Raw genomic sequence first — 15,111 nt, 5'->3', positions numbered from 1 at the left:
AGAGCTTTGGCCTAAAGACTTCTGTATTTTGTTTTATAATTCCCCTTTCAAACCATCTTCCTTTCCCCTGCAAATACTAATTTTTGAAGATTTATTAGCCTATTAGATTGACTATAATTAACAGGGAACTATATTTCTTGGCTGACTCCTCATTTGGGCCTTTAGCTGGCCTGCTATTAAAGCTCAAAGTCTTCCCCTCAGCCCGAGGACATCACACCGACCAGGATTTTCTTATAAAACCAGTGGGCCAGAGAAAGACTCCCAAGGGGGATTAAATGGAACAATGTAGTTCAAACTGGTGTGGAGGGAAAGTGGGCTGTTTGTTATTGTACTGACAGATGAGAAATCTGAAATCCACGTATGTCTATCTCCCACATTTCTGGTTTTGAATTTGCCTACACCTGGTGATTAGGTACCCGAACACAGCCCTCTGCCTACTCATGCTATAAAAATACACTAGCATTTCAGTCAATTTCTTGACATAGCTGATTAGTATGTGTAAGGATCTATTTCTCTTTTCTGACGGGCTGATGTCTTAGACATCCCTTGCAATTATGTTGGAGTCTGTAGCAGCCGGTGGGACTCTGGTGGTTTAGTCAACTATCTGTGTCGGTGTGTTGTGGCAGCGTTTATAGAACTCTACTTTCTTTTACCTGAAATATAGTTACATTAGAAATGAAGATCTTCCAATTTGTGAGAGGGTGACTTCTGGAAAGAAATAAACTAAGCCAAGTGGGGCATGGAGCCGCACATCTCTAATCACAGCACTTGGAAGGTGAGACAGGAGGATTGCCATGAGTTTGAGGCCTGATTGGGCCACATTGTGAATTTCAAGCATTATAGTAAAAGCCTGTCTCCAAAAGCCAAAGAAACAAGATTAAAGAAAAGTAATGAAATGAATAGCACAGTGCATTTGTTTGAAAAAAAAAAATCAACAAAGAATTCCTGTGCCACAAAACACTAAGATTTGTCATCTGAAAGGAAGAGACGCGACACAGAGGCTGGCAGCCACCTCTCTGGCTACTGGAGTTGGATACAAACAAGAGGTTTTGCTATTGGCTATTCCATGAAATCAATTATTTTAAATGAAATTATAATTTTCTAATTATGTAAAACTGTGTTTGAAGCATCTAGTTATTTGGCTTTAAAAGGTTGTCCTAACCCTTAGTGGAAGTCACATGGTCTATTTCCAATCCCTTAGGGCAGGCCTCCTGCCTTGATCCCCTGTGTAAATTCAAATTTTAAGTCAACTTAGAGGCCATGAATATACTACCCAAAAAAAAAAAAAAGTTTCCTGAAAGTAACCATGGGGCCCACCTTCCAGGGATCTCCCTTCGGGGACATTAATACACATACATGAAAGTGAATGTCAAGTCCAGTCCAGGGCATGGCTCTGTGGGCAAAGGTGTCTGCCTCCCAGTTTGACAACCCGAGCTTGTCCTAGGACACACAGGATGGAAGGAGACAGCTGACTTCTTTCTACAAGTTGCCTTCTGACCTCCACATGTGTACTTCATCCCCAACATACAAAATAAATTAATGTAAAAGAAAAAAAAAAGGTTTCTTGAGTGCATGTACATCCTTCATGCAGGCAAAAGAAGGGATCAGACTTCATGGGGATACTGGAGCTACTCACTGAGTGTGAGCAGAGTTCAGCATGAAGGTCTTGCCCCCTTACACTGGGTTTGATTCCCCGAGGGGATGGGACTCTTTATGTTAACTGGTCTCTCCCTGGTGCCGGGCCCATCAGTCTACACTTAGTGACTCTTTGTTGAACAGTAAATGAACAAAATGGAAAAGTTGGACTCGACAATCATTATCAAAGAGTAATGGCTACTGTGAGGGTTATAAATCATTCACTCAAGTCAAGGAGACTGTGGAAGTAGCGTAGTGGGGACAGGGCATAACCAGAGTGAGCCAAGATGGCCTGAGTGACAGCAGGGAATAACTGGGTGCCAGGAGTTTTGGGGGTGATGGTGTGAATCCAGCAATCACCGGAGCTTTGGATTGGCTTTAAACAAAAAGGGTAGTTCAAGTTAGCGGGTGAGGAGAGCAATGAGCACACTGATTGCTAAGGGCTGCCTCGGGAGGGCCAGCTCCAAAGGCCTCCTCTGCCTCCAATTTTTACCAGCCTTTCAGAAAACAGCATCTAGCAGGCAGCATTGAGGCGTAAAGTCACACGGTATGAATCTCCCCCAGCTCAAGGATTTGCTGGAGATGGACTATGTTTTTATGTTTAGTTTGGAGTTTCTTGTCTCTTTCTCCCTTTTTCAGTGAAGTGAGCTGCCTGGAGATTTGGAAGAGGGGATAGATAATTCTATTTGCTGATTCTTCTATGTTTCCCTGCTTTATCCAGAAACATGGAATCTGACCCCTTTCATATCACCAGATATGTTTACTGGTGTCATGGAAAAACAGGCTCTCTCATGCAATGACACACATGTGGAGGTCAGAGAACAACTTTTGGGAGTCGGTTCCTGCCATCTATTGTGTTGTCTCTGCTGCTGATGGGGCCACCAGGCCAGCTGGCTTGTGAATCTTAAATTCTGACTCCACTTGGCATCGCCCATTGAAAGGCTAGCATGGCAGATGCGTGGTACTGCATCGGCACTTCACACAAGTTCTGGGGCCGCAACCAGGTCCTCAGGCTTGGGCAGGAAGTGAGTTTATCTACCGAGACTGCCCCTTGGCCCAAAGCTCTCGAATCTTATTATTTTCTAACCACACTGGTTTTGTGTTGTATGCACATCATGTCCGCTCTCACGCATGAATGCCACAGCGCACATATGGAGGTCCTTCCACCACGTGGGTTTGGGAGATCGAACTCAGGTTGCCAAGCTCGGTAGCTGGTGCCCTGACCTGCTGAGCCATCTCACTGGCCTACAAGTCTCAAATCTTGACCCCATATTTAAAGCAAGTGGGCACTGAGAGGAGAGGTGCTCAGCCTTAACCTACCCACGGCTTCCACACCCTCCATTCCAGGAGCCCCCAGAAGAGAGCAGGCCTTTGCCAATATCTTCTAAGACTCAGTTCCCGCCTGCAGGGCTTTGGCTGGCTTTTATTTTGTCTGCATTCTTCTTAATAGCCTTCTGAAACTGGGGAGTTTTTTTGTTTTTTGTTTTTTTTTTCCAAATGGATTAGACTCCCAGATATGGAAATAGAGGCGCCCAAGGGCGAAAGTCTTGTTCTTCATTAAAGAGAATTAAACCGATGACCTCTCTCCCTTGGGTTTTGCTGCCCTCACCTGGCTGACTTTAGTTTTTTAAAGGACCCAAAGGTGTCTGCCCACATTCTTTCTGTTCCACACGGATTAAGAGTGTGACTAATTCATCAACCAAGCTATGCAGCTGTATATATATCCATTGTAAGAATATTAAGCAACCATTACTGCATTTAAATGGCCTAGATTGTTCCGTATCTCATCGTCACCTTCAGAACTTCTGGATTTCAGTGGATAGTTTTGGCCTTTTTATTTTGCAGACTGAAGCTCACTGTGTAGCCCAGTTTGGCTTTGAACTTGGAAACCACCCCAGCCTCTTGAGTGCTAGGATTAAAGGCATAAACCTCTATGCCTGGCTATAAGTTGTATTATTCAGTACTTAATCCAGAAAATGCCTTATATTGTTTTTAAAGGTCTGTTTTAATTTATCTACATGTTCTTTAAAATTATTTTTAAAATGTTTATGTGCACCCTATATGTGCAGTATCCTCAGAGGCCAGAAGAAGGCACTGGAGCTCTGGGAACTTGAGTTACAGACAGTTGGGAGCCATTTGAAGTGGGCATTGGGACAGAACCCTGGTCCTCCACAAGGGCACCATGTGCTCTTAACCAGCAAGCTATCTCCAGCTCCATCTTCACATATTCTTATGTTCTTTATGCAAACAATTCATTTGAATAATGAGAAAGCAGTATCATTTGCCAACAACTGAAACAAACAGCAAACATACAATGCAAATCCAGCAATGAAATTAACTTCTGGGTGGATACTGCTGCCAATATTTATAACCAAAAACCTCTTAATTCACTAAAAAGGGGATTAGCAGAAGTGAAAGAATAGTAGCAATGAGCAGACCTTAGGACCAAAAGGAAGAGTGAGAGGGAACCTACTCACGGAGCCCATCCATAGCACCCGCGTCTCACCACAGCCACAACTCACGCCATGGGTAGGACCCACCCCCTACCATCAGAAGATGAGCTGCAAGTCTGTTCTGCACACATGGACGGATGGGCAGATGGACGGAAGGTGGCTTACCATTTGTCTGAGAAACGCCATCAGAGGAGTCCTCCGGGGTTTGTTTTCTTCCTTAACTTTTACATCTGTGGGTTCGGGCCAGGCCTCTTCTTCATTGAGATCCACAGTTTGTAAAGCCGACTCTACTTCCTCAAACTTTACAGTCTCTACTGGTGGCTCACACACCGCCTGGATTGTTTTGCCAGGTAATAAGGAAGTAAAACAAAACAAAACAACACCCCCCTCGACCTAAATATTCCCCCATAACATGTTTTATGAAAGAGTTTTGGTTCTCCCATCTGCAGAGTTGCTGTGGGTTTGAACCTGTGACTAGATCCTATGCAGGCGAATATTCAAGAGGCAATATTCAGGGTGTATTTAATGAGCTCACAGACAGATGAGTGCTGATCATTGGACAGACAAAGAGGCAGCCAGACAGATAGGAGTGGGGTTGGCAAACTCCTTTCCCATGAAGGTGAGAGAAATAGATAAAGTCCCTTCCACCCTTCCATTCCAGTAAGTCTCTCTTTGGTCTGCCCCCGGAACAATTACACCCAGCCTGTATAGAGATCTGTAGTAGTTTGAATGAGAGTGGCCCCCAGAGGCTCAAATGTTTGAATGCTTGGCCCCCAGTAGGTGGAACTATTTGGGAAGGATTAGGAGGTGTGGCCTTGTTGGAGGAGTTGTGTCACTGGGGGTGGGCTTTGAGGCTCTCTAGTTACCTCTCTCTGTGTGTCTCCAGATTGTGGATCAGATGTGAGCTCTTGGCTAAGTGCCACCAGCATGCCTGCCTGCCTTTGCCATGCTTCCTACCATGATGGTCATGTACTAATCCACTGAAATGATAAACCAGCCCCTAATTAATTGCTTTCTTTTGTAAGTTGCCTTGGTCATGGCATTTGTCACAGCAATAGGACAGTGACTAAGGCAGATCAGTAACAATCAGGCAACACACATCAAGTTCTTACTGTGCCAGGCACCATAACACTTAGCTAATGCTACTGGTTCTTACTGTTCTTACTGGTGTTAGCATCAAACCTATTTACTCCATGACCACGAATGACCTGGAGCATCCAATGTCTTACAAGTCCATTTGGAGATGGTTATATCAGTTACTACCTCTTTCTATGTCTATTGTACAATGTACTTCTTATACACGACATTGGGACATAGCTACAAAGGTAACATTATCCCCTTTTTACAAATGAGGATTATAAACTTTTATAAATATAAAAAATTATAAATTTTAGCAGACGTTCTAAACTTTTGTGGTCTCAAGGGCCCTGTTTCCCTTTTCATGAAGACTTGACGTTGATGCTACTCCTGCCTTTAGCTCAGGGAATCACAGTGGGCTGTGCACTGGCTGGCAGATAGGTTTGAAAAGATGTGGGTAGAGAAATTAGACAAAACAAGGCAGTTCATCCACATTGCTCCAGAAGTCACTAGTCACAGGGCTCCTGTGAGTGACAAGGGTAGTGGCTTCTAGCTGTCCTACAGCGAGGGTTTAGGGGACTGGGCACTGCAGAGATTAACACTGTTGCTTCTCCAGGGAGGAAGAGATAAAATGAACTTCTATTTTACATACTCCTTCACTCTATCTGGATGCCTAGTCAGCTAGGAAAAAGCATAATTTCCCTGGGAACTAGAACAATGATGGTAGGACTAGGATTCACTATGTTACCTGCTACGCACCTGCTTTTGGGGGCAGCCAGCTTTCCCTGCAAAAGCTATTGCCTGTCTTGCCCCATTGGGCAAACATCCAGAGACAATGCATAAAGGGATATGTGACCGGTTCTAATAAAACTTTGTCAACACTGACATTTGAATTTATGATTTCCAGATGTCATGATATTATTTTTCTTTCATTTTTTCAACCATATAAATATACAGAAAACCACTTTTAACTTGTGGGCCAGATTTAAAAAAGGTGGTGGACTGGATTTGGTCTGTGAACTGTAGTTTACTAATGCCTAAATTACCGTCTCATTTCATTCTCACCAGAGCCACAAACTGGTTCCGTCAATATCCCCATGTAATAGAAAAGTAAACTGAGGTTCAGGGGAAATGTGCCCTGGAGTTAATGCTCCCTACATCATAGCTGTTTAGCCTTATGTCTTGCACGTTATAGGAAGTTAGAAGGTGAATGTGGAGCCTTGAAATTGGAAATATAAGGTATAGGGCTAAGCAAGAAAAAAAAACAATGTATAAAACATTTCTTCATTTCATTAAAAATGTCTTGCTTTCCTTCACATCCCTGATAGCTTTGTGTTACCGTTTGATATTAGGAATGTATCTATTAATTCAGCTGTATTCCTGTTCTAAGCATATGGTACAAAGTGAAATGTGCTTGGCTGTTTCAGATCAATTCCATATTTTAACACTGAGCTGCAGGGAATACATGGATCCTAGAATGAATGGAAACACTAATTTTTTTTTTTCTGTCAAAAAGTTTCTCTTCAGAGAGCTCAGAATCTCCAAGCTGACTTGAGCTTTTCAGGTTAACAGTGGAGAAGAATCTGGGTTTGTAGAAAATACCAGGTAAATTCACAAGAACTTTCTAAAATCAAGAGAGGCCTGAGCTTTCCTGAGCTATTAACTTTGACTCAATAAATAAAAGAAAGGATACAATGAAAGAAAGAGTGAATGAATGGACAAAAGAATGTAGGAAGGAACGAGGGAGCAATAAATAACAAAACCAACAGATTGTCAAGATTTTTCTCCTAATAAGAATAATAACACATCTAGACAAACAATGGGAACCAACTGGACAGGAGGATGGGAAGAAAGAGGAGGGACAGGACTGTGGGGGTAGCACACTCAAAGTATACCATATACTTGTATGAAAATGTCCTTGCCGGGCGTTGGTGATGCACGCCTTTAATCCCAGCACTCGGGAGGCAGAGGCAGGTGGATCTCTGTGAGTTTGAGACCAGCCTGGTCTACAAGAGCTAGTTCCAGGACAGCCTCCAAAGCCACAGAGAAACCCTGTCTTGAAAAAAAAAAAGAAAGAAAAAAAGAAAATGTCCTTATGTAATTCAATACCATGTGAAGTGAATGTATGCCAATGAAAATAAATATATAAAGGGACTCATACAGCCGGGTGGTAAATAAAAAAGGAAACACACACAGCTATTCCAGTGTTCACCTGCTATCATGCTAGCTAATGTTTGAATTTCCAACATCCATATAGTCCCAGTAACTAAAGGAAAATGAAAGCATAAACACGGTTCATGCTAAGTGAACAAGAGACTCCAAGAGATTCCAGAGGATACGAGCACATCTTGCTTTGGCAAAGTGATAGCGTCCCTTTGTCATTTTAAGAAGCTGTGCATTCACTTGTCCCAATCATAAAAATGTCCAAAGTCTGCACTGCTTTCAGCATGGAGAGCTGCTGTCTTGGGCCTGAAGCTACCAAGGCTCCCTTTATTAATCTCTCAGGATGAGATTTTGAAAAGATACATTGTGTGTGTGTGTGTGTGTGTGTGTGTGTGTGAGAGAGAGAGAGAGAGAGAGAGAGAGAGAGAGAGAGAAGAGACAGAGAGGCAGAGACAGAAACAGAGACAGAGACAGAGAGATAGAGAGGTAGACACACACACACACAGAGACAGAGAGAGACAGAGATCTCATAAACACCATCCCTTTGGACATGAATGAACTATTTCTGGCCATCAGTCTACCAGGTGCAGACGCCTGGGTTAGCTCTCTAGTGGAGACAACAGTCAGGATTATTACTGTAAGACATTCTCATCCATGACACAAATAGCTGGACCTGAGTACCACCCAAAGTTAGTGAGAATCTGGATAACCATGGAAACGGAGGTGAAGGATCAACCAAAGCAGAATGAAGCAGAAGATGCAACCCCATGCCTTAAGCATGTGCAAAGCCATTGCTACATGTAGTAGACTCGTTCAGTCCCTAAAGGATGACAACCTAGAAAAGGGGATGCTCTGATTTTAGATCTACTTTTGCATTGATTCAATGGGAATGATAAAGAATTGATCCTTGTTGGTCCCCCGTCTTGGTCCCTGATCATGAGAAGGGATGAAAGAGTCTACATTGAATGTATAATACAGGACATGCAAAACAAGTGTTCCCCAAGATGAATACCCAATGGCCCGACACACCAAAGATGACAGTGGAATGATTTAAGATGGCACTGAGTCACTTACATTCTCCTCTGCACCTGTGGAAAGTGAATCCTCTTTAATTGACTAGAGGAAGATAAAAACAAAAGCAAGAGTCAAGATGTTACCACAATAAGTCACGTGAAAGCAAAGGGCTATCTGGTCTACCAATCCAATAAAGTAGTTCTCAGATACTGAATTGTTAATGTGGACCTTATTCAAGCAAGCATTTGATGGAGGGCTTCCACAAAGGCAAACAGTAGAGCAAGATAATATAAGTTGTGTATTTCAAAATGCAATGGACAAAGAATAAACATAGTGTCACAGATAGAGTATGCATGGAAGATGAATGGTTGTCATAGAAATCACAAGCCACAGAGTTGTGGCTGTGGGAAAGAACATATTTGCTTCACATTTTCTAGTAGCCAACAAAAACAGAACAATAATAATAACTATATAATAATATATAACATTAGTTATTATTATTAATATTGTTGTTGTTGTTGAATGTCATACATTTCAGGCTAGCTTTGAATTAACTCTGTAGTCAAAGATGACTCTGAATTTCTAATCCTCTTGCCTCCACTTTCTCAGGACTGTGATTCCAAGTGGGCACTACCTCGTGCACTACTGTACTTACTTATGTGGTGCTGGGGAGCAAATCCAGGGCTTCCTGCATGCTGGGCAAACAGTCTACCAACTGAGCTACATTCCTGAGGGGAATACAGTCCTTCAACACACAGCTACTGTTAGGCAAAAACAGTAACTTTTTAGGAAAATTCCATAAGAGAACAGAGAAACCCGCCCAGGTCTTTATGGAGCAGCAGGCACCCCCACCTCACAAGAGGGCTCCCATCCTCATCTGATTGTAGTCCTTGGTCAGCATTGAGAGCTGCTCCCTACACTAGCCCTCAGTCTGAGTCAACTCTGTCTTGCTCAAGCTCAACCTGAGTAGAATAATACACAGAAGGCCAGGGCCTGGGGTTCCACACACTCTAATCCAGATACTGTTTTATCCCCCTGGAGTCACCTGGCTCTAGAGTCCTGTCCTAAACAGGAGAGGGGGCATCCCAAATCTTCCAAAGCTTATTAATGCTACACTCAGTCAGCTGGCTATGACTCTGGAGGCCATCTTAATAGCTTCCCTTCCGCGGTTCTTCAGCCTTGGTGTGTGGGTCCTTGTGGATACAGGCTGTCTTGAGAATCTCCCAGAAACAAAATACTTTGCAAATGATACCAGGATACTCACAGACCTTCTGTGTCTTTTTTTCTTAGATTCCAGATTAAAACCACTTCCCTAGACCCATTTTAGTCCCGTTTAGTAACAGCGACGAGAGGAAGAGAAGGGATATTTACACATGTGTCTCTCAGGCCCCTGCTATGCCTTATTTCCTCTAATATGTCTCAAACAACAAGTATATGACCTACCATTTATAGTGTAAGAAATGGGCACAGGCAGGCCAAGTCACTTGCTCAGGTTAAATAGCTAGAGAGCAGAGCATACTGTTCTGAAAGCCAAGTCCCCGTTTGGTGACTGTGAACTTGCTATCTCCCTAGCTAGGGTCATTGGCTGTTTCTTTCTGCTCAGGTTATTTCCATATGGATGACATCCTGGGCACAGAGGAACCCCAACATTTCTGAAAGCTTCTGTTGATGAGGAAATGATGCCACTGTTAAAACAATTTACAAGGACTGCTGCTTTCCTGGGGTGTGTGCTGGTTAGAGTTCACCAACTTGACAAAAACCTAGACATATCTGGGAATAGGGGATTTCAACTGGGAAAATGCCTCCATAACCTTGGCATGTAGGTAAGTCTGTGGAGTATTGTCTTGATTAGTGATCAATATGGGAGGGCCCAGGTCTCTGTGGGTGATGCCCCTCTGGGCAGGAGGTCCAGGATTGTATAAGAGTGCAGGCTTAGCAAGCCATGGGGAGCAAGGCAGTAAACAGCTCCCTTACATGACCTCTGCATCAGCTCCTGCCTCCAGATTCCTGCCTTGAGTTCTTGCCCTGACTTCTCTCGATGATGGACTGTGACCCGAGAGTTGTAAGCTGAAACAAACTCTTTCATCCCCAAATTGCTCTTGGTCATCGTGTTTTATCACAGCAACAGAAAAGTAACTAAGACAGAGCCAACTATTCTTTCTAGGTCAGTGGAAAGCTATTTAATACTACACACAGGTAAAAACTCAAGGGATTGCTGGGCAGTGGTGGCGCACGCCTTTAATCCCAGCACTTGGGAGGTAGAAGCCAGAGGATCTCTGCAAGTTCGAGGCCAGCCTGGTGTACAGATTGAGTTCTAGGACAGGCTCCAAAACTGCACAGAGAAACCCTGTCTCGAAAAATCAAAATAAACAAAAAGATGCAAAGAATTCTTTTAAAAACCAGACATCCTCAAGCCCAACCCTCAATAGCTTCAGGAATCAAAATAATGTTTATGTTAGGTTGAGAACCACACACACACACACACACACACACACACACACACACACACAATTTAAAAGCAGAGCTCACAGGGTCTCAGGCCTCTTTCCTTTCCCAGCTCTTTGTGAAGAGACCAGTCTTAAGTCTTATTTGGGTGTTCCTGTCTGTAAAGTTCCTAGCTTGTCCATTGCTCACTGTGTTCTAGAAGACACTGTCAGCTTGGTAGCTTGGTGCAGGTGACAGAAGGAATTCATTCTGAACACCAATGCCCTTTGGTCTTCACTGTGGCTTTAGATTTCCAGATCCTTCTGCCTGTTGGGGGGTTTGGGATGTAGCTCAGTTGACAGCATGCTTGCTTAGCACACACAAACCCAAGTTCTATCCCAGTGTCACGTGAACCCGCATGGTGGCACATGCCTGTAAAATCCCAGCACTTGGGAGGTAGAACAGAATGATAAGATAAGCTACCTGGTGGCTTCATGGCCAGTCTGAGATTGATGTGTTACACTTTAAAACCATACTCAAACACCGCCCCCCACACACGTTTTAAGTATTTTATTTATGTGTCTCTGTGTGTGGTACAGCATGCATATGGAGGTCAGAGATCAACTTTCTCTCCATCTATCCTGTGAGTTCCAGGGATGGAACTCAGGTCATCAGGCTTGGCTGTAAGCACCTTCACCCACTGAGTCATCTACTTAAAGGTCTTGTTTTGAGAGTTCATGAGCATCCCTTAGACTTGAGCAATGTTAAAGCATCTTCGAGTTCAAGAATGTCTTGTACTTGGTGAATCTACTTTCTGTTTTTCTCTAAACGGACTGTAGTCTTGCTTAGGTCAGTTAGTCAGTGTGTTATCAGCATCTCTGCTGTGTCGACAGCAGCACAAATAAAAGCAAAGGAAGGGAACAGAATTCTTAAGCTAGATGTAGTGTGTGCTCATATCTAGCTGGCTGTTGTGGTCTATGCCAACTGACGCCTGTCTCCCACCAGCGTCAAAGCGAAGGATGTCAAGAGATCAGCTGAGGCCCTCACTCAGCTCCTCTGGAACCCAACGTTTCCACCAATGTTCTTCAGAGGCTTGCTGATTGACGGCTTTCTTTGTTCTGTTAAGATGAAAACTTCACGAAACTGTTACTCGGTGTTTCAGATAACCTGACTCTGTGTTCCTGGGCCATGGCCACCAATAATTAACTTCAGGGTAAACTCTTACTCCCTTTGAGGTGAGAGCTGTGCTTTTAGAGTCCACAGCAACAGCAACTTAGTCAAGACCCTGCCTGACTCAAACAGGGGGGGAGCTGGTGGGGGTGGAGGTGGGAGTGGGGATATATAATAGTTCAGTGGTACAGTTCTTGCTTGCCTAGGGTTATGTATATATGGATTTTTTGTTTGTTTTGTTTTTTAGATTTTAGAAAGTGGTGACACAGAAAAAAAATGCTATTACCAAGAAGAGATTTCCTCTTAACGTCACCCAAAGGGTTAGACTGGAATGGAAAAGGAAACGAGCTGTGCACCGTGTAATGTTAGTGTTTTTAGGACTGTACCTAAGAGCCATCAAATCTGAACTTTGTAGATGTTTACGAACTTGCCTGCAGGTGCAGCCTCCCAGCAATGAGCCTCTGAAACATCCCGTTAACATACAGATTCAGAGAGGCCAGCTCCAGCCACCGTTTCACACCCAGTGTAAGAGAAAACCAACTCAGAACCCGAGTCCTGGACATTGTGACAGCAGAGGCAGGCTCAGGTTTAGTGTTTGGCTGTGCAGCCTTGCTCAAGTATCACGGCTTCTCTGAGTTTGGGTTCATGCACTCCAAGGTCATGTGGCAAGCATGGTGCTGTTTCAAAGAATTTGTACGATAAAGCGTGTGTTGGGAAATGTGACTGAAGCCGAGCTGAGACACACTGGTGCTGGTGCCTGGGTACGCCCTCCAGGGTTCCTCTGGCTGTTTCCTAGGATTACCTAGGAAGACCTCTATTTTGGGGTGTGGGGAGCCTGGAAGGTGAGCACAGGTGGAGGAAACAAGTAGAATAATGTCTGTATTGTAGTTAGATCCGGTTGTCTGTAGATTCTTGGAGAAGCTGGGTATAGAAAGCAGAGCACAAGCATGGTGGTGAAGGGAGAAAAGCAGAAAGACGAACGCATGGAAATAAGAGCTCCAACGGAGTCTGCTGCCGCTGCGATCGGTGTATGGAATGGCTGGCTCTCCGTGGCCTGCTGGTGGCTGCTAGGTCAACTCAAACCAGCTCAGCTGCACTTAAATTGTCTATGTTCTATGGAGAAAAGAGACTTTGTGGGTGCTGAGGATAAACCATATTAAATGATTCACCCAGGAGCCCAAGAAGTAACCTTGGATTCTGCCTCAGAGAGCCAATGCAGGTCGGCAGCTTTCTCCCTGTGATATTGCAAGTGGCAGATGAACTATGCTGGAGTCCAAGAGTTGGGACAGGCAGATTGAATGGCCTGAGTCTCCCTCTCAATGACTTCGGTGACAGTTTTGTGTTTTGGGTTGATCCTAGAGACATATGGAAGCCCAGAACAATTTAGAATCACCCGTCTTAGCTTCCTAGAGTCACACAGATGGGTCAAGTGGGGTTGGGGCAGGACATGGATTTGTTTAAATACATCAGTCCAAGGTGATTGGTGTGGTTCATTTGCATATGTAAAGCATTTAATACATCCATGAGTTAATGATGGGCAGGACTGTATCTTGAGCAAGAGAGTTTAGCTATGCATACCCCTTTCTTTCTATTCAACCGTAAACCTCAAGTCAGGTTTGGGTAGAGTTGGAGGTCAGTGAACCTCTTTATTTGTTCCTCTTCCAAACGTGGCCACATGAAGTACCCACCCCCTTTCCCATAATCGGCAGATTGGGGGTGAGTGGCTGAGCCTAGCTTTTAAGAGTTACCAGGACCCAGGCTCTGACCCTCAAAAGTCTAGTAACAAAGAGACATTGTAAACACTGCTTCAGTCACACTGGCCCCAGAGCTGGAATGAGGCAGGCAGGGTGGGATGTGAGGCTCACTTTGTGCAGTCAAGGGGCACACTGACTTCTGTAAAACAGAGTTCTAGGTCACATCAACCTCAGCTCGTTGTGCCCGTTTCTTGAAGCCTTTACTGTCTGTTGCTGAGACTGCATTAATAAACTCACCCAGCTGGTGAGCTTGATGAGCATGCTCTGACGTCATTTTACTGATAAACAAATAAAACAAGACTGAGACTGGATTGCAGAGGCTTCCCCCGAAGACAGCAGCCATGTGGGGTGGTTTGCATTCTTCCACTGTATTCAAATACATCAGATGCAGTCACAGAGCTCAAAATAAACAGAACCGATACTGATGAAAGATCCAAACTGTGCTAACAACACACACCATGGGGCTCCTGGTGGGCTGTTAAGACATAGCTATTTGTGAGCTTTGCTGCCATGCAAAAGCCTGTCTTTCTACGGAGGGGTGGGGCATGTCTCGCTCTTCTCTGAAAGCCTCGCATTGTCCATGATGAACCCAATCTAGATCTTGTCTTTCACCTGTATTTGCCCCTGGCCTGGTTTCCCAGCTCAGTGCACAGGGGCAGATGAAAGCCTTAGGCAGCTGCCTGCCCCCCCTTCTCTATCTTTGGGAGAAGTCCATGGCTGAGAGACCGGGAGGACCAGGTGGCAGTTCGGTACCTTCCACAGCCAATGAGCATATGTGTCAGATAACACGTGAAGAAGGGCAGAGGAGACTCGCTTACCCAGCCCGGGAATGTGTTCTGCTGGGGCACTGAAGAGGCAAGAAGGAAACCCAGACAGAGTGGCCGAGAAAGAGGCTCACTTGGGAGCAAATGAAGAGTGTGCAGAGTTTGGAAGGAGACGCTCAGGCATTCAGACTGACAATGGAATAAACAGGACGAAGACTAGACCCCAGAGGCTCCCTGAAAGGGAGCAGCCTAGTGATTTAATGGCCCATTGAATTTGAATTTCAGATTAGCAAATAATAGTTTTGTTAGCATAAGTATGTCCCAAACATTCCATGGAATACACTTAACCTCTACTAAAATGACTTCTTTTTTACTAATAATTTTAATAACATGAGTGTTTTTCAGTTTTTTGATCTCTTTATGATCTGGAATGTCCAGTATGAGAGAATCATTCAAACCTCAAGAACAGAGTCATGCTGGTCTCCTCCAGAGGCACTTGACTCTCAACTGGTTAATCAAAGACTAGTCTGGTCCTGTTAACAACAATAAACTCTCTGATCAACACACCAGCAGGATCCTATTCAAGATTTGTATGTTGCTAAGAGCAAGGATCACAAGCCAGACCAAACTCCAGCATGGACAGGAAGTCCCACCCTT

The 15,111-nt window shown here is 44.2% G+C and overlaps 1 protein-coding gene across 1 annotated transcript in view; it reads right to left on the bottom strand.

Moving 5' to 3' along the window:
- The window catches only part of LOC100756615 (breast carcinoma-amplified sequence 1 homolog), a 72,059-nt gene that overhangs the window by 13,779 nt on the left and 43,169 nt on the right, over positions 1 to 15,111 (bottom strand). Inside the window, exons 8-9 of the mRNA XM_035446580.1 lie at positions 8,403 to 8,444; positions 4,254 to 4,421 (exon numbers count right to left, since the gene is read on the bottom strand). Coding sequence (XP_035302471.1) covers positions 4,254 to 4,421; positions 8,403 to 8,444 — 210 coding nt within the window. The remainder of the gene's footprint in view (positions 1 to 4,253; positions 4,422 to 8,402; positions 8,445 to 15,111) is intronic.

The sequence above is a fragment of the Cricetulus griseus genome, chromosome 6, assembly GCF_003668045.3.
Source record: "Cricetulus griseus strain 17A/GY chromosome 6, alternate assembly CriGri-PICRH-1.0, whole genome shotgun sequence".
Lineage (NCBI taxonomy): Eukaryota > Metazoa > Chordata > Mammalia > Rodentia > Cricetidae > Cricetulus > Cricetulus griseus.
The sequence above is the reverse complement of the archived record's forward strand: the minus strand, read 5'-3'. Positions and strand labels throughout refer to the sequence as shown.